Source organism: Phocoena sinus, chromosome 21 (genome assembly GCF_008692025.1).
Source record: "Phocoena sinus isolate mPhoSin1 chromosome 21, mPhoSin1.pri, whole genome shotgun sequence".
NCBI lineage: Eukaryota > Metazoa > Chordata > Mammalia > Artiodactyla > Phocoenidae > Phocoena > Phocoena sinus.
The window spans coordinates 21128828-21156241 of NC_045783.1; the positions used below are offsets into that span (position 1 = coordinate 21128828).

At 37.7% G+C, this 27414-nt stretch overlaps 1 protein-coding gene across 1 annotated transcript in view; it reads left to right on the plus strand.

Annotated features, from left to right (window-relative positions):
• The window catches only part of DLC1 (DLC1 Rho GTPase activating protein), a 392110-nt gene that overhangs the window by 95298 nt on the left and 269398 nt on the right, over positions 1-27414 (plus strand). The window contains 4 exon segments of the mRNA XM_032618160.1: positions 3778-3832; positions 3835-3885; positions 3888-3925; positions 11195-11335. Of these exon segments, the coding sequence (XP_032474051.1) occupies positions 3778-3832; positions 3835-3885; positions 3888-3925; positions 11195-11335 (285 nt within the window).

Below are 27414 nucleotides of genomic sequence, written 5' to 3' on the forward strand. Positions count from 1 at the left end.
TTGTTAAATAAAAGTGTAAAGAATTGGACCAGATGCTTCAAAGGTGTCTTGCAATAAATTGTGGTCATTGGTGTTCTTCCAAAACATAGTTTCTGTATGCTGGAAAGAATGGAAACCAGGGTGTATTGGTCGTGTGGCATTGCTGGACATAAAATATGGTGAGGTTCCAAAAATGTTTGGTTGTCAATATGTGGTGAGAACTCTAAAAGTTTTAAAAAGCACAGTAAATCACTCATTTGCTTACATCCTGCCCATAGCCCCGTAGCACACAAAGAATAAAATTGACCTCTTTATAGTGCCCTTCATGACAGAATATAATTTGACTCCTGTTTATATTCAACCTCATTTTGTCCTAGCACCCACTCACTCCCTCACTCACTTTCCCTCTCCTGGCTTCTCTAACCTTTTTTCAAATCCTCTTATTCACCAAACTCATTCTTACCTCAGTGTCCTCGTATCACTCTTCACCCTGCGTGGGGACACTGCTTTCCCAGTTCTACTACTCCTCACTCACCTCCCTCCCTTCCTTCTTTCCTCCCTTCCCTTTCTCTTTCTCTCTCTCTCTCTCTCTCTCTCCTTTTCTCTCTCTCCATCTCTATCTCCATCTTTCTCTCCTCTACCTCATTTTTTTCACCCCATCATGGTTTACTCCCACTTCTTCTCTGACCACCCTCTACAAGGTGGGACACTCCACCTGCAGTTACTGTTTACCTCATTACCCTATTTATTTTCTTCTTACACTTGTTCCTATTGGAAACGATCTTATTTATGAATTTGTTAACTTTAATTATCTGTCTTCTCATGTTGGACTATAATATTCAGGACAGCAGAGATTTTCTGTCCCTTTGTTCATTGATGAACATTTTGTCCCCTTTCATAGTGCTTGGCCCAGAATAGCTGTGACTGCAGGAAAGAAGGAAAGAAAGATGGGAAGGGAGAGAATTTCACATCTTGGCTTTGATTTAAGGGGGTTAAGTTAAGTTACTGAAATACCTAGAACTAAGGCAGCTTCGCTTATTAAGAAGTTCCTCTTCCTGGCCTATAGTGACAGCATGAAATGGAAGCTCCACTGTAGGGTTCAACCTCGCCAGAATCTGCAAATGCACAACTCTGTTTTCAGGCATGAGCTGTTCGCTGGAGTTTAGACCACAGACATATGAAAGGTTAGAACTTTGCGAAATATTCATACTTGGGCTTTAACAACAAGGACAAAAAATTTTATCCAAAGCATCTGATTTGTAGCCAACTCAATTTTTGTGACGTTTAACTAATGTGTAACATACTATATGAGTCTGTGTACTTGACACTTCAGGCTGAACGTTGTAATAGATGGTGAATAAGGAAGCATCCATGAAGAAAAGGGAAAATCAATAGGCCTTATTTCTCTAAAGAAATATCTTAGACCAAGGCTGTTTTGTTTTATCCTTTTGGCAGATAATTTAAAATAATTTGATGCTCAGCCAATGGATTTCAAAAAGTTTTTAAAGCACAAACTCAGCATCTAGTTAATTCAAAAAAACAAATTATTTCTGAGGCTACTACTGATAGGTCTAGGATAGCTGCAGGGTATACTGTTTTTTTCCAACATTAACTTAGTAGCTGGAAAAATATCAAGATATATTTTCTAAGGCTTTGGAAGTGTTATTTCACTTGCTCCTGTTGATTTCACTGTTATTATTATTCCTGAAAATGTATTGCATATGCAGTGTAGAACTTGACTCTGTGTCTGCCAGTAGAAAAACTTCATCTTTGTGCTTAAGGATGTTATTATTGGGGAATGAAAGACCATCACACAAAAACATATGTGGATATGTGTAAGAGATGCAAAGAACATTATCACAACTTTGGTTTAAAAGAGAAGGAAATTATATAAGCAAAACACATTGGGGGAGTAATTAAGGGGACTTTGAGTCTTCTATTCAGGCAGACTCTTCCATTTACTGGATTATTTAGAAGAGAATCAAACGGAGTAATCTCTAATATGTCTGGGACTCTATTTTAAGGTATAAGCAGGGTTTTACTATAAATAACATTCTTTTAAATATAACAAAGTTCTGTAGCCTTGAGGAATATGATGTATAGTAAGGTTCAGGTCTGTTTTGCAAATATCCTGGTCCTTCTTAGGCACGATAAAACTTTATCATGACAAAAGTTCTGTAATTCTCTGTCAGAGCCGCATTAAATGTTTTAGACAGCAGGGACGATGGAAGGAAATTGAAGAAATAATCATAGCATAGTACCCTAAAGGAATTAACATAACTCAAAAATATTCTTAATTTATTCTCAAAATTAATGACTTTGTGGAAACAGGACTAGGTCTTTCAATTCGACATTAATCTTTAAACCAAGCACAAGTTCAGCTTACACAAATAACTTGTCCATGTTAGCTGAATTAATGATTTTTTGACCAACTTAATCTAATTAACCAATTATTTGACATGTGAAAGATAATTATTATTATTAACAGTCTGCTATTAATATTAACAGATAGTTTATTATTAATATTAGCTAATCTAATTTCATCTATAGCATTAGATGAATCCATGAAATTACCCGAGTCCTTGTTCTTTGGGGTCCCCCCTAATGGTGACTAGGGAATTTAGGGTGATTAAAAGTAAAAGGCCCAAAACAAAAGATCTGATTCAGACAGTCACCTCATTCATACCACTACTAATCCCATCACCTCAGCAAAGCCTCCAAATTACTCCCTTGTGCCTGCACCCCTCAGGCTTCCATCATGGTATAGTTTCCCTTTGAGATCACCACTGATGGTCCTTTTAAAGCTGATTTCACCCAGGTAAATATCTCAGACAGATGAGAGGATGGCAAGGGCAACATGAGTCACAAATGATGACTTGCCTCAAAAGGGCTGGTCCCGAGTCTGTGACATCCCTCAATAGATTATGCTTCTAAGGAAACTTACAGCGCTTTCCATGTTTTGTTTTGTTTTGTTCTTTTACCCAGTACTCTGCCCAACCCTGATATCTTGCACATTACAGAAAGTCTGAAAGTTTTCTAATACTAACTGACTCTTGATGTGAACACACCAAGAATAGTGAACAGTCATGCCCAAATAACTCTATATGGTCAGTAAGAAGCTTTAGTTACTTTTAAAAACAAAACTATATCCATAAATATGTCTATATTATAGAGAGCTCAGAATAAGTAACCATTATTCATACGATTGTGGAGGCTTTTTTCAGAAGTGTGTGAAAGAAAAGAAGCTTGAAAATAAATACTGGCAATGACATAGCTTGAAGCAGCAGTAAGTAAATGGCCCCATGCAAAAAACAAAACTAAACTAAACAATCCTGCCTTGTTTGATTCTTTTCCTATGTTTTTACTATACTCAGAAATATTCATCCAAAAATATTATCTTGTATGCATCCTTAAATGTCTAACCTGCAAACAATTATTAGTATGTTATAATTGATTTGTACTGTGACAAAAGAAGAGTAAACATACAGCTTTTCTCAAGAATAATTAATCGGAAATTGTAAGTATCAGTACTGATATGATGTTATACTTCCTTTTCATTGTGCCTTGCTCTAGAAAATATATATTTAATATGCATGTAAAATGCTTTCTTGGCAGGTGGTCAGTATCTTTCCAATGAAGAGCACATTGATGGTACAGAATAGAACTTCCCTTCCCCCCTGAAGTAGAAGACTACCTATTATTCAGTGTCCTTTTTGTCACATTGAAGAACAGAGAACTTTTTATTTTTTTCCAAGAAATGGCCTTTCAGATTCAGTAACAACATGTTCTGTTCCTCAGGAAATAAGAGAAGATCGAGATAGGGTGCGGCTAGACTCGATGTTGTTGCTGATCATGAACTGGACCAGCTTGATCAGGACATTGAGAACGCTCTCAGCACCAGCTCCTCTCGTCCAGCACACCAACCAACCTTCGGCGGCAAGTCCCTGTGAGCTTCCCACTTCCCACTTCTTTGCATATGAACGTGATGTCTCTACTTTGTATAGTCCCTCTTGCAAATGAAACATGTTGGATGGCCCCACTACCCACATGGGACCCTGATAGTGTTCCATAAATGTCACTCAAATCATTCTAGGCTTCATGCAGAGTCCATAAGAGAAGTGTGTGATTCAAAAGAAAATGGTTATTACTAGACAGGAAAGAGGTCATTTTGGGAAATTATTTTGCTTCCTACTGATCAGATTCTCTTCATTGTCATTGTTTCCCTAATTGTTGGTCTTCCTTGATATGCTATAAATGCCATTAGCAGTGCTCTGTTGATCTTGTTTAGTGTCTTATTTCCAGTGTCCCACAAATTTACATTGCATATAGAAGATGGTTAATAAATATTTGCTGGACAGATAGATGAATGGTTGGATGGATGAATGGTTCGTTGGATGAATGTGTGGGTCGATGAATGGATGTATAGATGGGTGGGTGAGTAAGTGGATGGATGGATGGAGGGATGGATGGATGGATGCTGGTTGAACTAACCAAGCATATTACAAAAAAGAATTTAGATGAAATCAGCTTGAGAACACTCTAAAATTCACTTAGTGAAGCACAATGAATAGGACAGAGGTGAAAATTTTATTCTACTGTGCATTAGTTTCAAATAAGATAGACACTCCTATCAGATTCTAACACAACATAAAATTTAGAAGACATAGATTCCAAAATGTCTATACACTTTACATATTTAATATTAGCTTCAATTAAATGGCTTAGTTTTTGCAGATCTAGCAAATGTGATGGTAGAATTTACTTATAATTAAGCCATGTATTCCTTTTCAATTAATCTATCACTTTTGATATTCAGTAATCAACACGTTAATTCAAGAAATTTTGTAATTACCTAAGATCAAAGGGGTGGAAAATGTTATATATATATATATATATATATATATATATATATATAAGCACCTTTCAAAATAGAACTATTCTGTATCAAATTCTTTAATTTGTATAGTTCTACTATTGACTCTGAAGTTATTCAAAACTCATTCTGACTGTGGTGCAGAATATTTAAAGTCAATAAACAAGTTAAAATAATAGCTAACCTAAGTATAAACGAAGTATTAATACTATTCTAGATGCGTTATGTATGTTAACACAATCATTCCTTACAACATTGTTCAGATGAGTAAAAAGAATAGAGACAGTAATTGTATGTGCCAGAGCTGGCACAGAAGCCCAGCCAGTCTTGATCCAGAGCCATGTCACTCAACCACTATCCCATACTGCCTTTCCTAGCTGGATATAATGGAAATCTGATAGCTTGAGCAAAAAACATTTTTGATTAAAAAATGAATAGATATGAAATTAAATGCTTTGACCTAGAAAGCTGGTAGGAATGACATTTTTCTTTTAATAATTTTTCTTCATCCTTCAGGATTCATCTCAAATGTTTTCTTTACAGTGAAGTCTTCCCTAAATCTCCTTCTGTCTTCCCAGACAGAATCGCTTACTCCTTCCCTGGTGCCGCCATAGCGTCTTGCATATACTTTAGTAGGACAGGCACCCAGATGGAGGAAACGCATTGAAAGTGATCTCCTGAGGCCAAAAAGAAGGGATGTTTTCTCGTTTACATATGAAGGGTGTAGAAGCTTCAAACTCATTTTCATCAACACTTTAAAGCCCAATTTTTCAATAGGAGGTGCTTCTCAGTACTTTTGCCATTAATGTAGGTGTGGAATACATTTTCTCTTGAAAGTTTTCTGGTGTGAATTGCTGATCTCTCCCTATCTCTTTACTTGCTCCCCTTTCCCCTCTATATTGACCTTTCCTCAATCCCATGTATTTAGGGAAAAAAGCACAGCCCAGATTTCTGCTAAATACAACTCCGTATTGTTGTCTCCATCTCAGAGAGCAAAACAGCCCTTACCTGCTAGATATGGTTCTTTGTTGAGTGGTAAAGACAATGCAAAACAAGAGCCAAGGTGGGTGATGATTAGGGATTTGTCTGCATCTACATCTCTGCCTCCATTTAAAGTGTAAACTGGATTTTATATTGCATGCACTATCTCATGGACCATCACCACCCTTGCTGAACAAGGGTTAATTCTGTAAATAAAGATGTATTTCTGAGTTTTTAGTTCAACAGATACTTGAAATAGGCCAAATAATACAGTAGAAACATAAACTTTGGAGTCTGCAGGCCTGAGTTCACATGCCAGCTCTACAACTGAATATCTGAGAACATAAGAAAAGTATTTAATTTCTCAACTTCAGGTTCATGTAAAAAGAGGAGACATTGTTTCCTACTTAATGGCTTGTTGGGAGGAGTAAATGAAAGAACACGTGTGAGATGCATTGCAAAGATCTGGCATGGAGTACATATTTAGTATTTGTTAATGCCATTGGCTTCTCTCATGTGCTCACTCACACCAGACACTGGGTTAAAGGTAAATAAGACATAGCCTGCATCCCTAGAAACTTCTTTTTGTGTCTGTGTTTTTCTAGGTTGTCCCTTTTTCTTTATTTCTGTTCCTTGGTATTTAAAGCTAATTTTAACATTCTCTCGTCATCAGAATTTGTTCCACATGCGATTTTCATTCCTTTTGATAATTGTACCATGGAATAAGTGGATTATAACAAGTAATTATGACCTTGATTGTCCACCAAGGAGTACTGTCCCAGATTCAGAGGAGAAACCCCCTCTGCCACACCTTCCTACTCCACTGTGAACGTACAGTTTAGCAAGGAGGGCAAGACATACAATGAAACAGTGACCTCAGTTTGAGATTATTTGTAAGAAAATGCTGGAGTGAGTTCTACATATAATAAAGGGGGTAAAGAATAATATGGGCTGGAGTCTTTAAGAATAGCTTCAAAGAGAAAAACATATTAAAATAAGGGTAGATGTAAAAATGTATAGAAGGCTGCCTTGATAGAGCCTGACAAGTGAGGGTCAGGCAGATCTGAGCTTTAATGTCAGCAGCCCTGCCCAGAACATGAATTTGGTCAAGTTACTTGCCATAAGCTTTTGGCTTCATCATCCATCAGGTAGTGATAATAATATCTCCCACATAGAGTTTGTGAACATGGAAACAGAGAATTGCTGTACAGTATTGTCTTTAAATGGTAAAAAAAAAATTTAATATTATTATTTTACCTCAGAATTCTTGTATTGTTAGAAGGATGCAAGGTTACCCTGTTATTTGCCTAATCAAATCATAAATAGGAAAGCAAAATTAGTGCAAATGATTTCTGATAAACATAAATGTAAAATATAAATGGCTTATAAACTACCTGCTACTTATGATTATGCATTTGATGTTTATAAATTGCCTGCTATTTATGACTATCCATTTGATGTTGATTCAATTTGAAATCTTAATGAACCATTTTTCTCCTATGGTAAAATGTAAAATGTCTTTTCCGTGCAGAAAAAAGAATAGATGACCCTTAATCTGAAAGCACTCAGGGCATGAGAAATTTGGTTATGGTTATATGTTTTACACACACACACACACCACACCACACACACACACTTAAAGAATTTAGTATTATGTTTCATATTTATTATTGTTATGTATGTCTTTTATACCCTTTTTTATGTTTGTTTTCCACTTTTTTCTTTTCTTTTTTTTTTGTAGCTTTATTGAGATAGAATTGACATATAACATTGTATAAGTTTAAGGTATACAATGTGATGATTTGATACAGTTTTTTGTGCAAAATAATTACCACAGTAAGGTTAGTTAACACATCCATAAACTGGTATAATTACAATTGTGTATGTGTGTGTTGAGAACGTTTAATATCTACTCTTACAACTTTCAAATATATAATACAGTGTTGTTAACTGTAGTCGCCAAAATGAAGATTAGATCCTCAGAACTTATGCCTCTTATAACTGTAAGCTTGTACCTTCTGACCAGCATGTCCCCATTTTCCCCACATTCCAGCCCCTAGCAACCACCACTTCACTCTGTTTCTATTTTGGCCTTTTTTTTTTAGATTGCACATATAAGTGAGATCATACAGTATTTGTGTTTCTCTGTCTGACTCATTTCACTTAGCATAATGCTCTCCAGGTCCTTCCATATTGTTACAAAAGGCAGAATTTCCTTCTTTTCTATGGCTAAATAATATTCCATTGTATTTATATACCACATTTTCTTTATCCATTCATCCATCTATAGACACTTCAGTTATTTCTGTGTCTTGGCTATTGTGAATATAATGCAGCCATGAATATAGGGGTGCAGATGTCTCTTTAAGACAGTGATTTCATTTCCTTTGGATGTATATGCAGATGTGGACTTACTGGATTATATGGTAGTTCTATTTTTAATTTTTGTTTTTTTGTGGTTCGCAGGCCTCTCACTGTTGTGGCCTCTCCCATTGCGGAGCACAGGCTCCGGACGCGCAGGCTCAGCGCCCATGGCTCACGGGCCCAGCCGCTCCGTGGCATGTGGGATCTTCCCAGACTGGGGCACGAATCCGTATCCCCTGCACTGGCAGGCGGACTCCCAACCAGTGCGCCACCAGGGAAGCCCTATTTTTATTTTATGAGGAACCTCCATACTGTTTTCCATAGTGACTATACTCATTTACATTCCCACCAACAATGCACTAGGATTCCCTTTTATGATAGCTGTTCTGACAAGTGTGAGGTGATATCTCATTGTAGTTTTAATTTGCATTTCCCTGATAATTAGTGATTTGAGCACCTTTTCATGTACCTGTTGGCCATTTGTGTCTTTGGAAAAACTGTCTACTCAGGTATTTTGCTCATTTTTTAATCAGATTATTTGTTTTTTGCTATTGAGTTGAATGAGTTCCTTATATATTTTGGATATTAACCCCTTATCTAAGTTTTGCAAACATTTTCTTGTAATTCTATAGGCTGCATCCTTCATCCTGTTGGTTGTTTCCTTTGCTGTGCAGACGCCATTTAGTTTGATATAGTCCCATTTGTTTATTTTTGCTTTTATTACTTGTGCTTTCGGTGTCATACCCAAAAAATTGTTGCCAAGACCAATGTCAAGAAGCTTTTGCTCTATGCTTTCTTCTAGGAGTTTTACAGTTTCAGATCTTACATTTAAGTCTTTAATTCATTTCAAGTTAAGGTTTGTGAGTGGTGTAAGATAGGGGTCCAGTTTCATTAATTTGCATGTGAATATCCAATTTTCCCAACACCATTTACTGAAAGGACTATTTTTTCCCTGTTGAATATTCTTGGCCCCCTTGTCAAATGTTAGTTGACTGTATATGCATGCTTTTATTTCTGTGCTCTCTGTTCTATTCCATTGGTCTGTGTGTCTGTTTTTATGCCAGTACCATACTGTTTTGATTACTACAGTACTATAATTTGAAATAAGGGAATGCAATGGCTCCAGCTTTGTTATTATTTCTCAGATTGCTTTGGCTATCCAGGGTCTTTTGTGGTTCCATACAAATTTTAGGATTGCTTTTTCCTATTTCTATGAAAAATGCCATTGAAATTCTGACAGGGGTTGCACTAAATCTATAGATCACTTTGGGTAGCATGGACATTTTTCACAATTTAAATTTTTCCAATTCAGGAACATGAGATATCTTTCCATTTATTTGTGTCTTCTTCAATTTCTTTCATCAGTGTCCTGTAGTTTCTAGTGTGCAGATCTTGTGCCTCCTTGGTTACATATTAATATTTGTCAGTTTGGTTGTTCTTTCATAAAACAATACTTATGAGCATATTCTAGGTGCCAGGCACTATTCTAAGCCTGGGGAATGTATCAGTGAACAAGACAGGTGAAGCCCCTGCTCTTGTGATGCATAGATTCCAATAAAGGGAGATAAAAAAGATTTGAAATAGAAATGAATGAAAGGTAGATAGATGGTCAGATAGAGAGATAGATACATACGTACATACATAGGTAGAGATGATGGATGGATATTGTTGATACATGGTAGATAAACAAGGTAATAAGATCGTAAAATAGAAAATGATAACACTGTGGAGGTTGAAGAGAGGAAAATATTTTAGCTTGAACTGTCAAAGGATGCTTCTCTGAGGTAGTGATATTCCAACTGAGAGCTGAGTGACAAGAAAGGGACAGCAAAGGGAAACACTTGGACAAGGGACAAGAAAGGGCATAGTCCCTGCCATAAACACCACCTTGGTGTACTAGGAGGACTGACAAACAGCAAGTATGGCAGAGCATACAGAAACAAGAGAATGATAGAGCATAAGGCCAGAGAGTCGGGGTGCAGGGTAGATGATATTTAACCATATGGGCCATGGTGAAGTTGAGATGTAGAAAGAGTGGACATAAAGATTATCAAATCATAATTTTCTCAGGTTAACATTATAGAGTGATGTGTGCCTTCACTCCCTCCCCTTTGCATTCTCCTCACCCTTGCCTTTCCTCTGTGTTCTCACGTATAACACAAAGATATCATTTGGTAAATTAAATGCACAGCCTTTGGAGGGATTACCGTGTAATTGCACTCATTCAACAGACATGTCTTATCCACATACTGTACACTAGTGGCTCAGAAGGCATATGATGTTAATAATAACAATATTTACAGTAATGCCCAGCATTTAATGAAAATGATTATGTGCCTGTTACATGCACTTTGCATATATTTTGCTTAATCTTCATAAACCTGTACGAGTGCATGCTATCATTACACTCATTTTCAAATGAGGGAATTGAATCACACATGACAAAGTGTAATTCCTGCCCTCAAATAGCTTATAGTTCGTTAGATAGACATACACTTCAGCTAAATGATTCCAGGCTATTATGGTAGGTGTCACCATGGAGATCTGGTGGGAACATAGAAGAGAGTGAGGTGAGAAGAACTGAGAACGGTCTTTTCATTTGACACTCATAACCCTGTTGCAAGAGGGAGGTAGAGTGAGTTTCTCAAAGTCACACAACGAGCAAGGGTTGTCTATGGGCTTCTTCCTCCTGACTTATTGCAGTGTCCCGGCTAGCTGCCCCTACTGCCCTTTCCAATGCACAGTCAGCTGTTAAATGATCAAAGTAGTTTGCTACCTCTTTTTCAGTATCTGCATTTCAAAATCAGACCCTGTGAAGAGTACAATTGTTAATACAAAATAATGCATGGTTATGGGTGACGTGTCACTGTCTGTTGTCATAACTGTGGTGTGTCCATGTGTGTTGGGAGAAGGAGGAGGTGGAAAGGTGTTGGAGGTGGGAGAAAGGCATGTAGAGAGTGTGGACATGCCCTTCATATCAATGCATTTTTTTCATAGGATCTGGAATCAGGATCTGAGAGTGGAGCAGATAACACTTCTGTAAATCAGACACAAATAAATCTGTCTTCTAACACCGAGTCCGCTGACCTAACATCTTCCACCTCAGTGGCCAGTTCTGGAACCAAACCCAAGTCTATGGTAAGTTGTTAATTATAACAGTCAGTTTCCACATGAAGTGTTGATTATCTTCAGGTAAGAGTTGATATCTCATCCATTCAGTTTAGAAGAAATACTCTTGGATTCTTAGTTGCAGTGACTTGATAGTACTTAATTAAATACAGCCCAACATATGCTGTTTTTTTGTTTTATAAATGCTTACACAAGTACTTTACTAACATAGGTCATTGTTCCAGAATTATGCAAAATATGGTGTTAAATTTTATTACTGGATATTCAGAACTTGAAAGAACCAAGAATGCAAAATGTAAAGATGATTCTCCCTGTATTATTATTCAGACTAAATGGCTTACCAATGGGAAAATTAATGGATGGATGGATGGATGGATGGATAGATAGATAGATTAAAAAGTAGAGCTATATAAGATCACACACATGATAAGTTTTATGTGGGTATTAAATGACATAGCACATGTCAAGTGCTTAGTGAAATGCTTGGCACAGAAAAAATACTGAAAAGATGTAAGCTACTATTGTTACTATTATGATGCTTCCTAGACTTTACAATGCTACCAGAACAAATGAAAAGGAGAATCCCTACATGTAATAGTGTAGCACAGTGACTTGTGAATAGAAGACATTTTCCTTTAAGTAAAAAGTTGAACTGCAACAGGAAAGCAGTATTTGACTCTAAAGGTAACATTTATGGAGGAAGTAATTACTACTTCAAATATCTAAAGTCCCAGCAACTCCAAAATAACCTTTCCTAGTTTAGTGAAAATCATAGTGTTGTATTATTTTTTAAATGCCCATGTTAGCTTAACACAGAGAAACAAGTTTGGATTGCTTTTCTGCCTGCCTTTAAAATAAAAGGGAAATCTGAAATAAAACTAAAAAGAGAAAACTTGAATTTAAAATGTAGTATGTATGTTCAACTGCAAGAATATCTAGAGTATTTTTGATGGAATAAATATTTATTGAACACCTACGATGTGCCATGTGTTATGCAAGATAAAAAAGACTTGGAGAGCAATAAAAATATATTCTCTGTCTTTAAATATCTCACAGTCTAGCAAGGGAGGGAGGCTTGTAAACAATGAAATGCAATGACATGCTGTATGGTAGTGCTGTATATACAGGAAATAGGAGGAACCAATGACATACTACCCAATGCTATTTTGCGGTACACTGAAAAAATAGGGTCAAAAATAATGTGTGCCAATGGGCAGACTGCAGTGACGTGTTGCTCTTCTTTTCCACAATCGCTAGAGAAGGTTGAAATGCAAAATTCAAATATGAAACTCAACAATCTCATTTTACCATGTTCTTATTAAGGGAAAAGATAAAAGCCTCTTAAGAGTTTTAGCTTGGGGCTTCCCTGGTGGCCCAGTGGTTGAGAGTCCACCTGCCGATGCAGGGGACACGGGTTCGTGCCCCGGTCTGGGAAGATCCCACATGCCGCGGAGTGGCTGGGCCCGTGAGCCATGGCCGCTGAGCCTGCGCGTCCGGAGCCTGTGCTCCGCAACGGGAGAGGCCACAGCGGTGAGAGGCCCGCGTACAGCAAAAGAAAAAAAGAAAAAAGTTTTAGCTTGAAGGTTTGGGAACAATTGGAGCATTGGCTTTTTGAACACTGGGGACAGGTGTGGGGCTGACATATAAGAAGTAAGTAGAGGGACTTCCCTGGTGGAGCATTGATTCAGAATCCACCTGCCAATGCAGGGGACACAGGTTCGAGCCCTGGTCTGGGAAGATCCCACATGCCACAGAGCAACTAAGCCCGTGTGCCGCAACTACTGAGGCTGCGCTCTAGATCCCGCGAGCCACAACTACTGAGCCCACGTGCCAGTTACTGAACCCCGTGCGCCTAGAGCCCGTGCTCTGCAACAAGAGAAGCCACTGCAGTGAGAAGCCTGAGCTCTGCAACGAAGAGTAGCCCCCGCTCGCTGCAACTAGAGAAAGCCCACGCACAGCAACGAAGACCCAATGCAAACAAAAATAAAATAAAGAAATAAATGTATTTTTTTAAAAAAAGAAGTAAGTAGAAAGGAAGGTGAATTCCCTTTTTTAAAGGTATTTATGCTTAAATTAGCTTTTTAAAGCACCTTCTATTGTCCCTAAGAGTGTTCTTTTCACTCTAACATTTATTCTGTGTTCATCTTTTACTTTAGAATAATTACTGTTGGTATCCACTATTTCTCCCTTGAAACATACGTATTTTAGAGTGTAGTCACCTTATAATTTGTAACCATTGCTACAACTCTGTGTGCAGTTCCTTAGTCTTTTTTCAATGCTCCCATGCTTATAAATGTGGTCAATATATTTCCATTGAGCAATGTACGTATTTTTATGGTAACCATCTTCAGTAAAGTTTTAGAATGAGAAACATAAAACCATCAGTTTTCCTAGGGCTTTAATCCCTTAGAGTACTTTATAATGGGTCCTTTTTCAAATTGTTCGTGTTTTGCCATATCAGTTGACCAAAGTATTCACCCCACAGGCAAAATTAAGAAATAATTAAAATCAGTTGTTGAACAGAAACATATTTTTTCATGCACTGCAAATCAAATATTAACTGAAAAGTTGCCAACTTGGAATAAAATCAGAAGTGAAGATGTATCCAGCTGTTCAGGTGTGACCTGGGCACATGATCACAACTTCGTAGTGATGCCACAACTCACTACTCAGTGAGTGATGAGAATCATTATGCAATTGACTCAGCCTTGAAATACAATATTCCACTTCCAGACACCCAAAACCTATTTAACACATCTTGATCAATACTGCAGGTGGACTTAGACAACTGGAAATGCAACTCTGTTCAGCTACTGAACTCTAATTTAGTCAAATTCTCTAACTGACTACAAGAAGTACCCAGAGGGGAAGAAAACACTCTGCTATCAAAAGGCAACTGACTTTTAGGAAATTTCGTAAAGAAAATGACCAATTAAAAAAGTAGCTTGGGAGACTGGGATTGACATATATACACTATTGATACTATGTATAAAACAGGTAACTAATGAGAACCTACTGTATAGCACAGGGAACTCTATTCAGTGCTCTATGGTGACCTAAGTGGGAAGGAAATCCAAAAAAGGGGATATGTGTATACATATAGCTGATTCACTTTGCTGTACAGTAGAAACTAACACAACATTTTAAAACAACTGTACTCCAATAAAGATTAAAAAAAAAAAGTAAGCTTGAAAAACAGGCTTTTGTGTTGGTGGAAGGGCTGCTTTAATATGAGCATGTGTGTGTTTTATTTTTTGCTGGTTTTGGTGTTATTATTATTTTGAGTATTTCCTTTTTACTAAAGTTAGAAAGTAAGTCTTGAGCCATGGATCAATTTTATGTTTTTAGTTTTTCCTGGGTTAAAATATTAGAATGAAGAATTTTACCTATTTTTATGAGATATTAAACAGACACTTTTCCCCTCAATTTGGAGCTTTGGGAATAATGGCAGCCTGGCTACTTTGTGAAAAGAAAGAAAACTCTAGTATCCTACAGAGCTGTTCTTTTCACTATGAACTAAAATTTCAATTTTAATATTAAGTAGAAACATTAAATTCAAAGAACGCCTACTTCTAACATCCACCTAAAATGAACCAGCCTTCTGCTCCATAGTGTCACATTTTTACAGAATGCTTACTTTCATTTCAGAATTATTTAAAGTTACATTTTGATTTGCTGCTATGAACCTATTTATAATGGTGACTGACTACCACAAATATTTGGCTTTCCTTTTGTGTGTAAGGTCTTTGGATTTCTAAGTGCCAACTTTTCAATAAGATTTCTACTTTTATATTTATTATTAGAAGGGGACCAATGAGTAATCTTCAGATTTTTCATAAATACTGTGTATATATCATGCTGAAAATTGAGCATTAAAGTAGATTTCTGAAATGTGTTTGACACAAAAAAATTTAAAAGTTAAAAGGTAGGATATCCACTACCAAAAATCGCATTAGTAAAAACAAGGTCTGGTGCTTAATGCCAAAAATATCATCAATTTCTTTCTTAAATTCTTGGTTTTGTTCCTTTGAGGCAGTCTCATAATGCCTTTCACACTAGACACTTCTGCGAACAACGCATGTGCAGTCATATCATTTTTTATACAGTGCTTTCATTCACTGCAGAGCAATATTCTGACATCCCTCTAACCAGGGTACTCAGTTGCTTGAGTTGTTCCTGCATTAATTAATATAGGGTTGTTACATGAAAGATTTTAAAGCTGGGCACTAAAACCCCACAGGTTTTGTTGTGGTTGTTATTTTTCTTAAAGATACTGATTAGTGTAGGTGGTCATTAAATTAGTATTAATCATACATTTGTGAAGAAAGAGACCAAGGCTGAGATAAGAAAAACAACATATTTTATTTGTAAAATAAGTACTGGAGGAACAGAGAGCGTGTTCTGCTGTGTATAGTAACATCAGCTTCATAGAGAAGACAACCCCACTAGTTGCCATGTGATAGAATTCTAACAACCAGAATGAGAACCTCAATCATTTGGGAACCCCAGCTAGATAGTTTTGAGTATATCCTAAACTATCTAAAGGAATGTTGGAAGATACTAGCATTCATATCAGAATGTATTGAATGTTGGAATTATAAAATAACCCTCCTTTTAAGATGTTAAAAAACAGCAGAAATTATTAACCTTCATTATAGTAATTGCTACAAGATGAAAAAAGACAAATATATCTTATTCCAGTTCAAGTTGGCAACAGTAGCTCTAATTCCACAGACCGAATACACCCCTAATCTTTTCATCATTACCACCAAAATATCCATGAGATAGATGAGGGTGGAGACAGCAACTCATGGAGGGGGTGGGAGCTGAGGGCAGGCTGAATGCCAGAGACTGCCAACTCCTCCCAAGAATGGTTCAGAGTAAATCCTGCCTAAATGCTGCTGGAGTATGACCGAAATAAAGCTTCAGGAGTATGTCCTGACTGCAAGGTCATGATCATTTCTAGATGACTTTAAAAAAGATGGTACTCCAATGCCACAGTCAACCTGATATTTTAGCCTCTTTTACCAACAATTTCAAAAATTGCATGGTCAGTGTAACCTATTGTTGAAGAAAAAAAAAAATCTCTCAATGTGACTCTGAAACACAACTGTTTATGCTATAGTCAACTTAGTGAGACACTTACATACAGTCTATTATCTTTCTCCCCTCTGGCATGATGGAAGCAAACAATAACTTTTGGGTCTGACATTCACTTGTCGATAGTATTGTCCTCCCTAAAAAGCATAAATATTTTGAAGTAGAGGTAAAAAGGAGGGTGATGACGTTGTGTATGAATTTTGACATTACGTTATTTTTAATGAATGCTGTTAATGTTTAAGTCATTTAAAAACAGGATCTTATTTTTTTCCTTTTTTCACCCAATGAGATATGGTCTAATCTGCTATGAAACTATAAAATGTTGTTGGCATTAGTCCCAATTATACAGCATATTAAGGAAATTAAGGCTGATTCAAAAAAGAAGAGAAAAACCATCAGAGGTTTCTCATAATTACTTTCAGTGTAAACCAGGTTTTATATCTAAATGCAATCACATATCTCATACATGTGATCATTTAGCTGAAGTCATTATGCTTGTGACATATTAAATGGTAGGCACTAAAATTGAAAAATAGCATGTAGATTCAGGAGTCCAAATCACATTACTCTCAAGTATTTAAAACGCAATTCATATGCAGAATTTTAGTAGGTCCGTATTTTGTTTTACCAGGATATTCTATATTTTTGCTTAAGTGATTATCAGATTTTTTTAACAAAGCTAGTGATTTTCTCTAATGCTGCTCACTATTTAAAACAAAATAAAGGGATAAAACATTGTCTTTTTTACAAATGGGAACTGCAAATACTCCTTTTTACTGAACTCTTGGGGGGAAAATGTTAGGTAACATATAAAATTGACTAGAATTTAAAGAGTGTTTCATAATGTCACATATGATAAGTAAAGAAAATAGCATAGTAAAAGGAAAAATGACACACATAGAATTCTTAAAGTTTAGTCTGAAGCATCAAAAAATTTGAATTAGTACCATTTACCACTTTGCAAACAAAAATGTAATGGTCTTAGAAAAATGCCTTTGATTGTAATGCTTTTGAATGTGGCAATTTAATTTTGACATAGCCAAGCAATAACATTAAAGTATGTGGATTTTTAAAGAAGTATTTATTCACTAAGATCCTCTTTGTTTATGAGAAAGAAAAATAAGCCAAATCTTATAGCTTTTTTAAGGAAAATTGAGCCACCAGAGAGCTGGGGAAAAAATGTTTCTAAAAAGGAAATCATTCTGTGATTATTATAATGAGATATTTCTTAGAATTCTGATTCTAAAGTGTAGAGGATTCCATTCACATATTCTGGATTTTGAAATAATAAATATGTAATTCATTAACTTTGGGCTTTGAAAAATAGAAACATTTTTCATAACCATTTGCTTTTCTATTTAAAATTATTCAAAATTCTCTCATTTCTTGTGTTTGAAGATACTGATATCTGTTTCCAATCTATTTACATGTTAATTCATGATAGTCTTGTTTGGGATGGATTTTTTTTTATTATTATTTATTTATTTTGCGGTACTCGGGCCTCTCACTGTTGTGGCCTCTCCCGCTGCGGAGCACAGGCTCTGGACGCGCAGGCTCAGCGGCCATGGCTCACGGGCCCAGCAGCTCCGCAGCACGTGTGATCCTCCCCGACCGGGGCACGAACCCGTGTCCCCTACATCAGCAAGCGGACTCTCAACCACTGTGCCACCAGGAAAGCCCAGGGATGGATTGTTTGATCTCCACAATAACCTCCTCACTTAAGACTTTTCACTCAGAATCTAGGAGTTTCATTGTGCCAAGAATAAGTACAACTTGCATCCAGATATACTGATCCTTAATACTAGAGTCTGAGCACATGATGTTTAAGTAATTTTTTGAGTTGGAAAAATTGTTTTTCTATTTTGTTTGTGTTTCATTTATAATAACCTGGCTAATTAGACGTCTGGAGCAGAACTCCTGCAACCAAAAGAATGATGGGGAAAATGGAACCTAAAAATGAGAGGACAGTAAGAATTGAACAGATTCTGTTAGGGCAAGAAACAGTAAAAAAAATAATAATCTCTGCAACCTAAGATTTGGTCATATGAATAGTACTTTTGTATGTTATCATCATTACAATGAGGAAAATTTAGTTTTTCCATGTGCTGATGTTACTTCTCGAATCCAGCTCATATTTTCATCCAAGAGAAATAACAACTTCCAGTTATTTCTGGGCAATGTAAAATGGCAAGCCAACGGCATGCCACATCACAGCAACCAAGAATATAATTCATAGCATTGAGCAATAATAATAACCCATAAGCCATTTTCACAGAGCTCTCTTCATCTCAAACAGAGTTGTCCCCAAGTTCTAATTATATATTTAGTGTTTCCATTCTTTTTCTGATTCCCTACTTTGATTCTTTGACTGATAATTAATGCTGCCCCTGGCATTTGGTGGCCTCTACCCTCACTTCTTAAAGACAGTTAAAGTCAGTTGAAATGTTTAACTGGGGATTCCGTGTGAATATTCAGTAGATGTTGTACAAAGTTTATACAGAGGGCTTCTGTGACTATAGTTTTGAGCTGTCTACCACATACCAGATTTCTAAATGAAGAAGTAAAAACAGCAACCAAGCATTTGAGTATTCTGAATATCACACATCTAAACAGTTGGTGTTGTAACAAAAATATGAAGTGTCATTTACTCTTTATCTTCATTCTTTATCTTTTTCAAGGCACAATCACTTGAAAAATATCAATATGCTTGATATTCTGCTTATTTAATGAGAATTTTATATGCTAGTTTCTTTTTTTGAATGAATGAATGGTTCATATTCCTTAGATTATTGTTGCCACTCTCACTTTTTAGTGATTCTCTGTTCTTTCCACTGTGACAACTTGGTGTAATCCAGGCAACTTCTGAATTAGTAAACTGCTTCAAAGGAAAATCAATTGACACTCATGAAAACAGCTGTGTCCTTTTTACTGTAGATTGCTTTATCCATTTTATTTTGTTGTTGTTCTGCTGATTCATGTTGAAGGCCCTACCTTTGTATAAATGCTATAGTAATTTACTGAATGGGAATTTACCACATTAGTCATTCTGTGAAATGCAGAGAATCATACAAATAGGCAATAATAACAATAAATCAGTGCTGTTCAGATTGTGCACTCTGGGCACCCCCAGAACTGCCTTCCTCTCCCTGCCCCAGCCAGACTTATTTACCTTTACCCCTTTTATATATTGGCCTTCTGAATAAAATCCTCTTTGATCGATCCATAGCATTAATTTTGTTTAAATCCCAGACTAAACGACTTATACGGGTGAGGAAAACATTGGAGAATTTTTTCTTGGGTCCAGATAGCCTCTGATTTCCAAGAGCATCCTGGCGAAGTTGCCTCCAGAACTTCTCTGTTGCTAGGGCAACAACCTCCGGGTGCCAATAAGAAACAAAGAAAGTGGGAGAGAGAGCAGACTCTGGTTCGGAGCAACTCGACTTAGCCTAGGTCTGGAATTCTGCTGAAGCAGATTATTAAATTCTATATTGCAGACACTGAGCTGTAGATAGATAGTTTTGCATTATTTTTTACTGTCTATTGGGGAGAAAAGTCAGAATTTTAAATAACTTTTAATAGATAAAAACATTTAGAATTCAGAACTAGTAGAATTTCCACTTAAATGTATTTCCTAAGCAAATATTAACTAAGTGTTAAATTTTACAGTTTGAATTTTGTGAATATATCAAAATCGTGCAATTATTTCCCTACTTATAGCACATCTGTAGTTTTTTTCTGTATTAAATACAGTATTATATAACACTATGATGATAGTTCTACAAATATTTTTATCTGAATTTCTAATATCCTCTTATGTAGTTACATAGACTAAAAAGGACTTGTATATTTGTTAAAGAGCAATTTTTTTGTTTCTAATATTGAACTTTTAAAATATTTATTAGAGCACCTTAATTTAATCAGAATGTAAAGAAAAATATTGTTATCCATGTGTAATATATCTAAGTGATGTATTCATGTCCTTATGAAATTATTCTACTTTTTATTAAACAAAAGCCTTTCTAATTAATAATGTAGCTGAACTCTAATACTATTAATATTGTGAACATTAATGTTATAAAACTCAATTCTTTTCTTTTCCCAAAAGACTATAAGAACCCACTATGGCTATGTGTAAGCAGCTGTGCTGGACACTGGGATAGAATTTAAGAAAAAACAGAGGGGGGAAATGACATGATTGGAATCTTTGGAATCAGACTCCGGGACCAGGAATTGGCCGGAGAAGCTTTATTGGTGAGTGTTCTTGGGAGACAGACATGCATAGAAGTGAGGAAGGCAGAACTGGTCAGACAGCAGAGTTGGCTGAGCTGCAATGCAGTAACAGTTGCAGCCTCGGCTAACTCTCTGCAGCTCTCTGGAGCTTGGATGGCCCTTCAGAGCTGTCCCAAATTGAGACAGGGAGGCTGGATCTCTGTATCCCTGCACTCTTAGGCTGCCCCTAGAAACTGATGTAGTCTTGAATGAGGCAGTTCCTGGCTGTCAAGGGCATTTCCCAAAGAGGGAAACAGATGTAACCATTGGCAGCCACTATTCCCAGGAGCAGGGGAATCAGCCCTGGAGGGGGAATCTGGGAGTAGCTCTGCAGTCTCCACCACACATGTCATGGCCTTCACCTTCATGGGGAGCACTCTGTGATGTAAGCAAACACGTGGTTATGAAAAGATGTAATAAGTACCAAATTAAAGTTATACCGAATCTAAGGATTAAATGTTTAAGAAATGTATTAGTTCTGTTAGAGAAGATGGGAACCCTTAGGTAAGACTTCCCAGAGGAAATGACAATGGAATGTGGTCTTTAATAATAACTAAGAGGGCTTCCCTGGTGGCGCAGTGGTTGAGAGTCCGCCTGCCGATGCAGGGGACACGGGTTCGTGCCCCGGTCTGGGAGGATCCCACATGCCGCGGAGCGGCTGGGCCCGTGAGCCATGGCCGCTGAGCCTGCGCGTCCGGAGCCTGTGCTCCGCAACGGGAGAGGCCACAACAGTGAGAGGCCCGCGTACCGCAAAAAAAAAAAAATAATAATAATAATAACTAAGAGTTTCCCAGGTGAGGAAAGGGGAAAAGGAATAGAGTGTAAAAATATCAGAAAACAAAAAAGCAGTCTCCTCACGGCTTATTGGTAATTGAGTAAAGAATGGGGTACATAACTCTACCTGGCAGAAAACGTATCTAGAATAGCCTTTGGGCAAGTTTGTGGATAACTTTCCATGCCCCGTCCAAAAAATCTACTTTAAGGGAAATGCGAGGATGGCTTTTAAATAAGAAAACAAAATGATTTGATTTATGTTTTAAAGAACTAGAACTCCACAAATGCAGGAAAAAATGGAATCAGAGTGTAGGGGCTCTAGGAGACATTGAAAGGAGCTAGGAAGAGCAGATAAACTTTTGTGACAATGATTTAGGCCAGGGGGAGTGATGACCTGAAGGGAACAACAATAAGGAACAGGGAAGATACACTATTGGAGGTAGAACTGATAGGCTTTAAAAACCGAGCTTTTGCAAAAAAGACGAGAGAAAGGAAGGATTAAGTGTGGATTCAAAATTTGTGTCTTGGAAAAGTAATACAACGATAGGGTCGTTGTCTAAGATAAGGAATAAAGAAGCAGAAGTAGGTGTGAGGAGGAAAAGCAGTGTTTTTTCTTTAAATCAACCTTATTAAGATAAAACTTACATACAATAAAATGTACCCATTTTAAGTATACATGCTTCCAGGATGTTTTTGATAATAATGGAAAGAAGGAAAGACGGAGGCTAGCAGAGGAAGTTTTACTGAGGGAAGATTTATCATCTTTTCTTGCACTGTTTAATTTTTTTAGGAATGTAGTCTTGTTAAACATGTACCACCTAATGGAAGAAATCACAAAACAAATTAATTTTTCCACAACAAACACCCATGGCAGCTACTTTTCTCCCTCCCTGCTCAGACAAAAACTTAGGGACTCTCATGGCTCTTTCCAGATATTGTTAAGTAACACAATCATTTTAAATTCCAAAATATGGAATTTTTGGAATACTGCTGTCTTGAATCAGAAATGAAAAAGTTCTGTCCCTATAATAATCAACATTTCAGTCTTCCTTTTCTGTAAGGCTCTCCCTCTCTTCTAGATTTGTTCTGCTAAGGCAGGTGTCTGCTTGCAGCCAGGGAAGATTGGGGGTGGAGGGTTGGCTTCCTTTTCTAGCTCACGACGTACGTCACTTGCCAGCAGCTGTGTCGGGGAGGTGAAAGGGAGAGGAGCACAGAGAAATCCTCACTGGAAGAGCATGAGTGCTCTGTGGGTCCAGGAGATATTCAAGGATCTCTCACCTGCTGTATCAGTTATCTTTTGCTGTGTGAAATATCATATTTAAACTTTGTGGCTTGAAACATAATTTATTACTTCTCATGGTTTTTAGTAAGTTCGGAATTTGAGAGAAACTCTGGTTTAACTTAGGGTCTTTTATAAGGTTGCAGACAGGTGCCTGCTGGGATGCTGTCATATAATAGCTTTACAGGGGCTTCAAGATCCACTTGTAAATTGACTTATGTGACTGGCAGATGAGTGCTAGAAAATTGGTTCTTCTCTATGTGGGTCTCTCAGTGTGGCTACTTGAGTGTCCTCATGACATGGCACCTGGCTTCCCACAGAGTGAGTAAAAGAAACCAAGGAAGTCAAACTGGCATGCTTGCCATATTCTGTTGGTCACACAGACCAGCTCTGGTTCATTGTGAAAAGGGACTAAACAAATGCATGTTTACAAAAGTGAAAATTATTGAGGGCCGTTTTGAAAACTGGGTACCACAATTTGTCATGTCTCTCCCACATGCAAAGACATTCACCTCCTCCAGAGGCCCCCGTAAGACTCATCTCATGACATCTTTGCAAAGTCTGAGGTCTTGTTGTATCAATCAGATCCAGGTTCAGATGAGACTCTTCAGGTACAGTTCGTCAAGTACAGCCCCTCAAGTATAGTTCCTCTTGACCTGAAGACATGCGAACACACCCAACATACAATGGTTTGACAGACACAGCAGAACCACTATAAACTCCCCCATTCAAAAAAAGGGAAAATGTGAGGCACTTAGAAGCCACTTGTCTATAGAAAGTCTAAAAAACAGCAGGGCATATGCTTGAGCGTTCTTGGCTGGGAATCATTTCTACTACTACGTGGTTTCTGGTTCAGCCTTCTGAGATGCCTTTAGTTCTGCCTTTTGACTCGTTCCTTTTTCTTATGAAATGACCAATGTTTTTGCAGCTGAGCAGTTTTCATCTTGGTTTCTGCCTGTAGAGGGTTGGGAGGTTCATGACCTTCTATTGCTTTTGCACTGTCTCTGAATCTTTTGATCCAAGGTCGAGATGTTTCTACTAGTGCAATCTCTTTAAAACTTTGTACATTTCCTGTTTGTCTTATCAGGGCTCACTCCATTAGACAAAAGCCACACTTACAGATCTCTTCAAGATAAACCTTTCTCTACCTTAGACACCCCTATTGAGGCTTCTGAGAGACAATGCCCTGGTGATTCTTAAAAACTCTATTATTTAATGTAAAGGATCTGTGACATATACCCCAAAAACCCTTGGAGAGCTTTTTGTCTGAACAGTTCTCTGAAGTATTAGCTTAGATATATCTGAGGACTTTACCTTTAGACCATACTGTCTTGGCTGTAACCTGGATTTGATCTTACCAAGAAACCACTTAATTTTAGCAACATTTATTGTCTGGAGAGACTGGGAAGAAACTTGTCTCTCCCCTTTTGCATTTTAGTATAATAAGAAGTCAGGCAGCACCTTTAACCCAACTTGGAAATCTCCTTAGCTAGATTACTAAGTACCTGAGGTACATTTTCTACTTTCCACATTACTACACAACAGTACTGCTAAACTTTCTGCCACTAGATAGAAAAGATCCCTTTTCTCCTAATAACATTTTCCTTGCTTTTCTTTAAACTATAACTGAAAGTTTCCTCAAAGGCCATCCAGCTTATGCTTATGCAACAGTATCTTTGACGTCCTTTAGGCTTTCAATATCACTCCCCTCATGGTACATCTAGCATTCACCTGCCACCCGAACCCAAAGCCACACCCACATTTTGTCAGTTTTTAGGTTTTTTGTTATAGGAGCACCCCATTCCTAGTGTCAAAATCGGGATTGGTTATCCATTGCTGCATAACAAATCAACCCTAATTTAGTGGCTTAAAACCACAGTGATCATGTGTCGTGTCTCACGGTTTCCATGGACCAGGAATTCAGGAGTAGCCTGTTCACGCAGTTCTGTCTAGTTCTGTCTAGTACTGTAGGGCCTCTCATGGGGTTGCAGTCATGTGTTGGCTAAGGATGGAAGATCCACCTCCAAGATGGCTTACTCACATAGCTGGCAAATTGCTTTTTCTTTGCGTGAGTCTCTCCATGAGACAGCCTTAGTGTCCTCACACCATAGCAGCTGGCTTCTCCCAGAGTGAGCAACCTAAAAGACCAAGGCAGAAGCTCCAATGCCTTTTATGAACTAGTTTTGAAAGTCCCACACCATAATGTCTTTTATATTCTATTGGTCGTACAATACTGATCAACGTGGGAGGGGACTAACCAGTGCACGTGGACCAGGAGAAAACGATCATTGGGAGCCATCCTGGACATTAGCTACTGTATCTCTAATTCTCTTAATGTAAACTCTCTTTTCTATTTTTGCAGGTCCCTTATTTTTCCTGCAGCCCCGAGGAATGTAAGGACATTTTTAGCTTCTCCCTGCTAAGGCCAGTTTACACCTCTAGTCAGCCCTCTGAGCAGGTCCTTAAATGATGCCATGTGGTACATCTGAGATCCATGAGAAACACTAACACCACCTTTTCCCTGAGCAGTCTAGGAATTCACCTGATACTAGGACAGCCACTTTTCCTTTGGCTCATCCCCAGCTAGGCAGCCCAAGCAGGTCTTGTCAGGCTCCCGTGGACCCCATGCTGTAGCGACACATATCCTCTCCATGTCTGAAGGATCCCACTGAAGTCCCTTTAACCAGCCTTGAAATTAGAGCAGGCTCCCTACTCACCTTTCCTTATAGGGAAAGATGTGGGAGAGAATTCATAGCACCCCCAAATCTCTCTCCAAAATCACTTTATCCCAAATATCTTCTGATTCCTGATGCTATTAGATTCTTCGGGGGAAATTTTGAGAGTTCTCCAATGCAGTGGTTCCCAACCTTTTTGGCACCGGGGACCGGTTTCGTGGAAGACAATTTTTCAGCAGACCCAGGGTGGGTTGGGGGTGGTGGCGGGGATGGTTCAGGCAGTAATGCGAGTGATGGGGGGATGGGGAGCGTAAGCTGTAGCTTTGCTCACTAGCCCGCCGCTCACCTCCTGCTGTGTGGCCCAGTTCCTAACAGGCCGCAGACCGCTATCGGTCTGTGGCCCAGGGGTTGGGGACCCCTGCTCTAATGCTTTCTCCTCCAAATACTTTTTGCAAGATCTACTCTTTTTTTCTGTCTCACAACTCACTTTGATATCGAATCTGTCACCTTAGGGTTTAAATCACAACTTCAATTTTAACATCCTATCACAGGGATCTGTGTCCTGAGCTGTGATTATAACTGCTAGGGAACACATTTCCTCTCTGCTGCTGTCTGAGAGATAAGAACACTGAACAAGATGAAACCACAAATTCAAGGTTATGGTGGTACTTTTTTGTCAGTCACTGAAACTGTATTCAGACAGGACTAAAGATAGGTACACACAACCCAAAATTGAATGAGTACCACTCTTCAGTTCCTCGATAGGCCCAGCTAAAGGCAGAGCTTATAACCCCCAAGGGAGGGAAAAATATTTTAAAATGTGTTTTCTTTAAAAACATTAAGTCAGAACACAGGCTGATCAGGTGACATGTTAAAATATTACAAAATAATTTGTATGTTGACCAACAATTGAGCTGTAGATTAACAAATTTGAACACAATAAAAAAAAACTGATGATGACAGGTTTAAAATGAATAATTGTATTCTTGCAGAGAGAATAAAATGTGTTTAGCAGTTTGCCTAGACTTTCACTTTTTTCTGCTTTGGGGTCTACATGACATAATTTTTTGTCTATTATGGGGCTTGATTTCTTCTTCTGCTCTAAGTACTGAAGAAACATCCTTCCCATAAGAGTCCATTTCTTGGGAATTGTGTTGGGAAAGAGGTCCAATGCAATGACCAGGGATGGACCCTGCCTGGCCAGGAGTACTGGACGTTCAGTTTGGGGCTGAGCTCTAGAAACTTCAGTAGCTTCTTGGGACAAAGAAGGATGGGTTTCAGTGATAAGTACACCTATTGGGTCTCAAATGGTCAGATCAAGCATGGATGGAGGGAATTAGGTCAGGCTGATTCAGGGGAGTAAAGGAATATATTCTGACAAGGGAGATGCCTGGGCAGCAGGAATAGGCCCCAAGGATACCTGCTTATATTCAGACTCAAGCTGATAGACTATTTTTTAAGCTTTTTGAAGTAGTAGGATACTAGATGTAATTTTTTCTTACAAAATACCTGAAAACTTTCATTAAAATATTGCCATCAAACCAGAAAATAATTATGTGGCAAAAACTATATGATGCCATTTAAAAGCAGGAGGCACAAAATTTAAATCATTTCAGTGTTTTTCATTAGTTACATCATGTATTTATTATTTTTTTTACAATTATGCTAGCATATTTCTGAGTTACATAGAATAAACAACATTACTCACTTAACTGGCTTGAAGAATATTGTCATAGTGAATTGTCCATAATTCCATTTGCTGTATAAATTGCAAGGGACATTACAAGGACATGAGCTATACGCTCCCCTGTGCATCTTTTCAATTCAATTCAAGTTGTTAGTAAGTTACACATATAAGGGAAGTTCTGTTTCTCTTTCAGGCTGATGTAGGGCTTTTTTCTTCTTTTAAATATTTCTAAATAAATAAATTTACACCTAGATATATAGATAGATAGATAATTCTCCATGGAAGAATGTTTTCATGTTTTTAA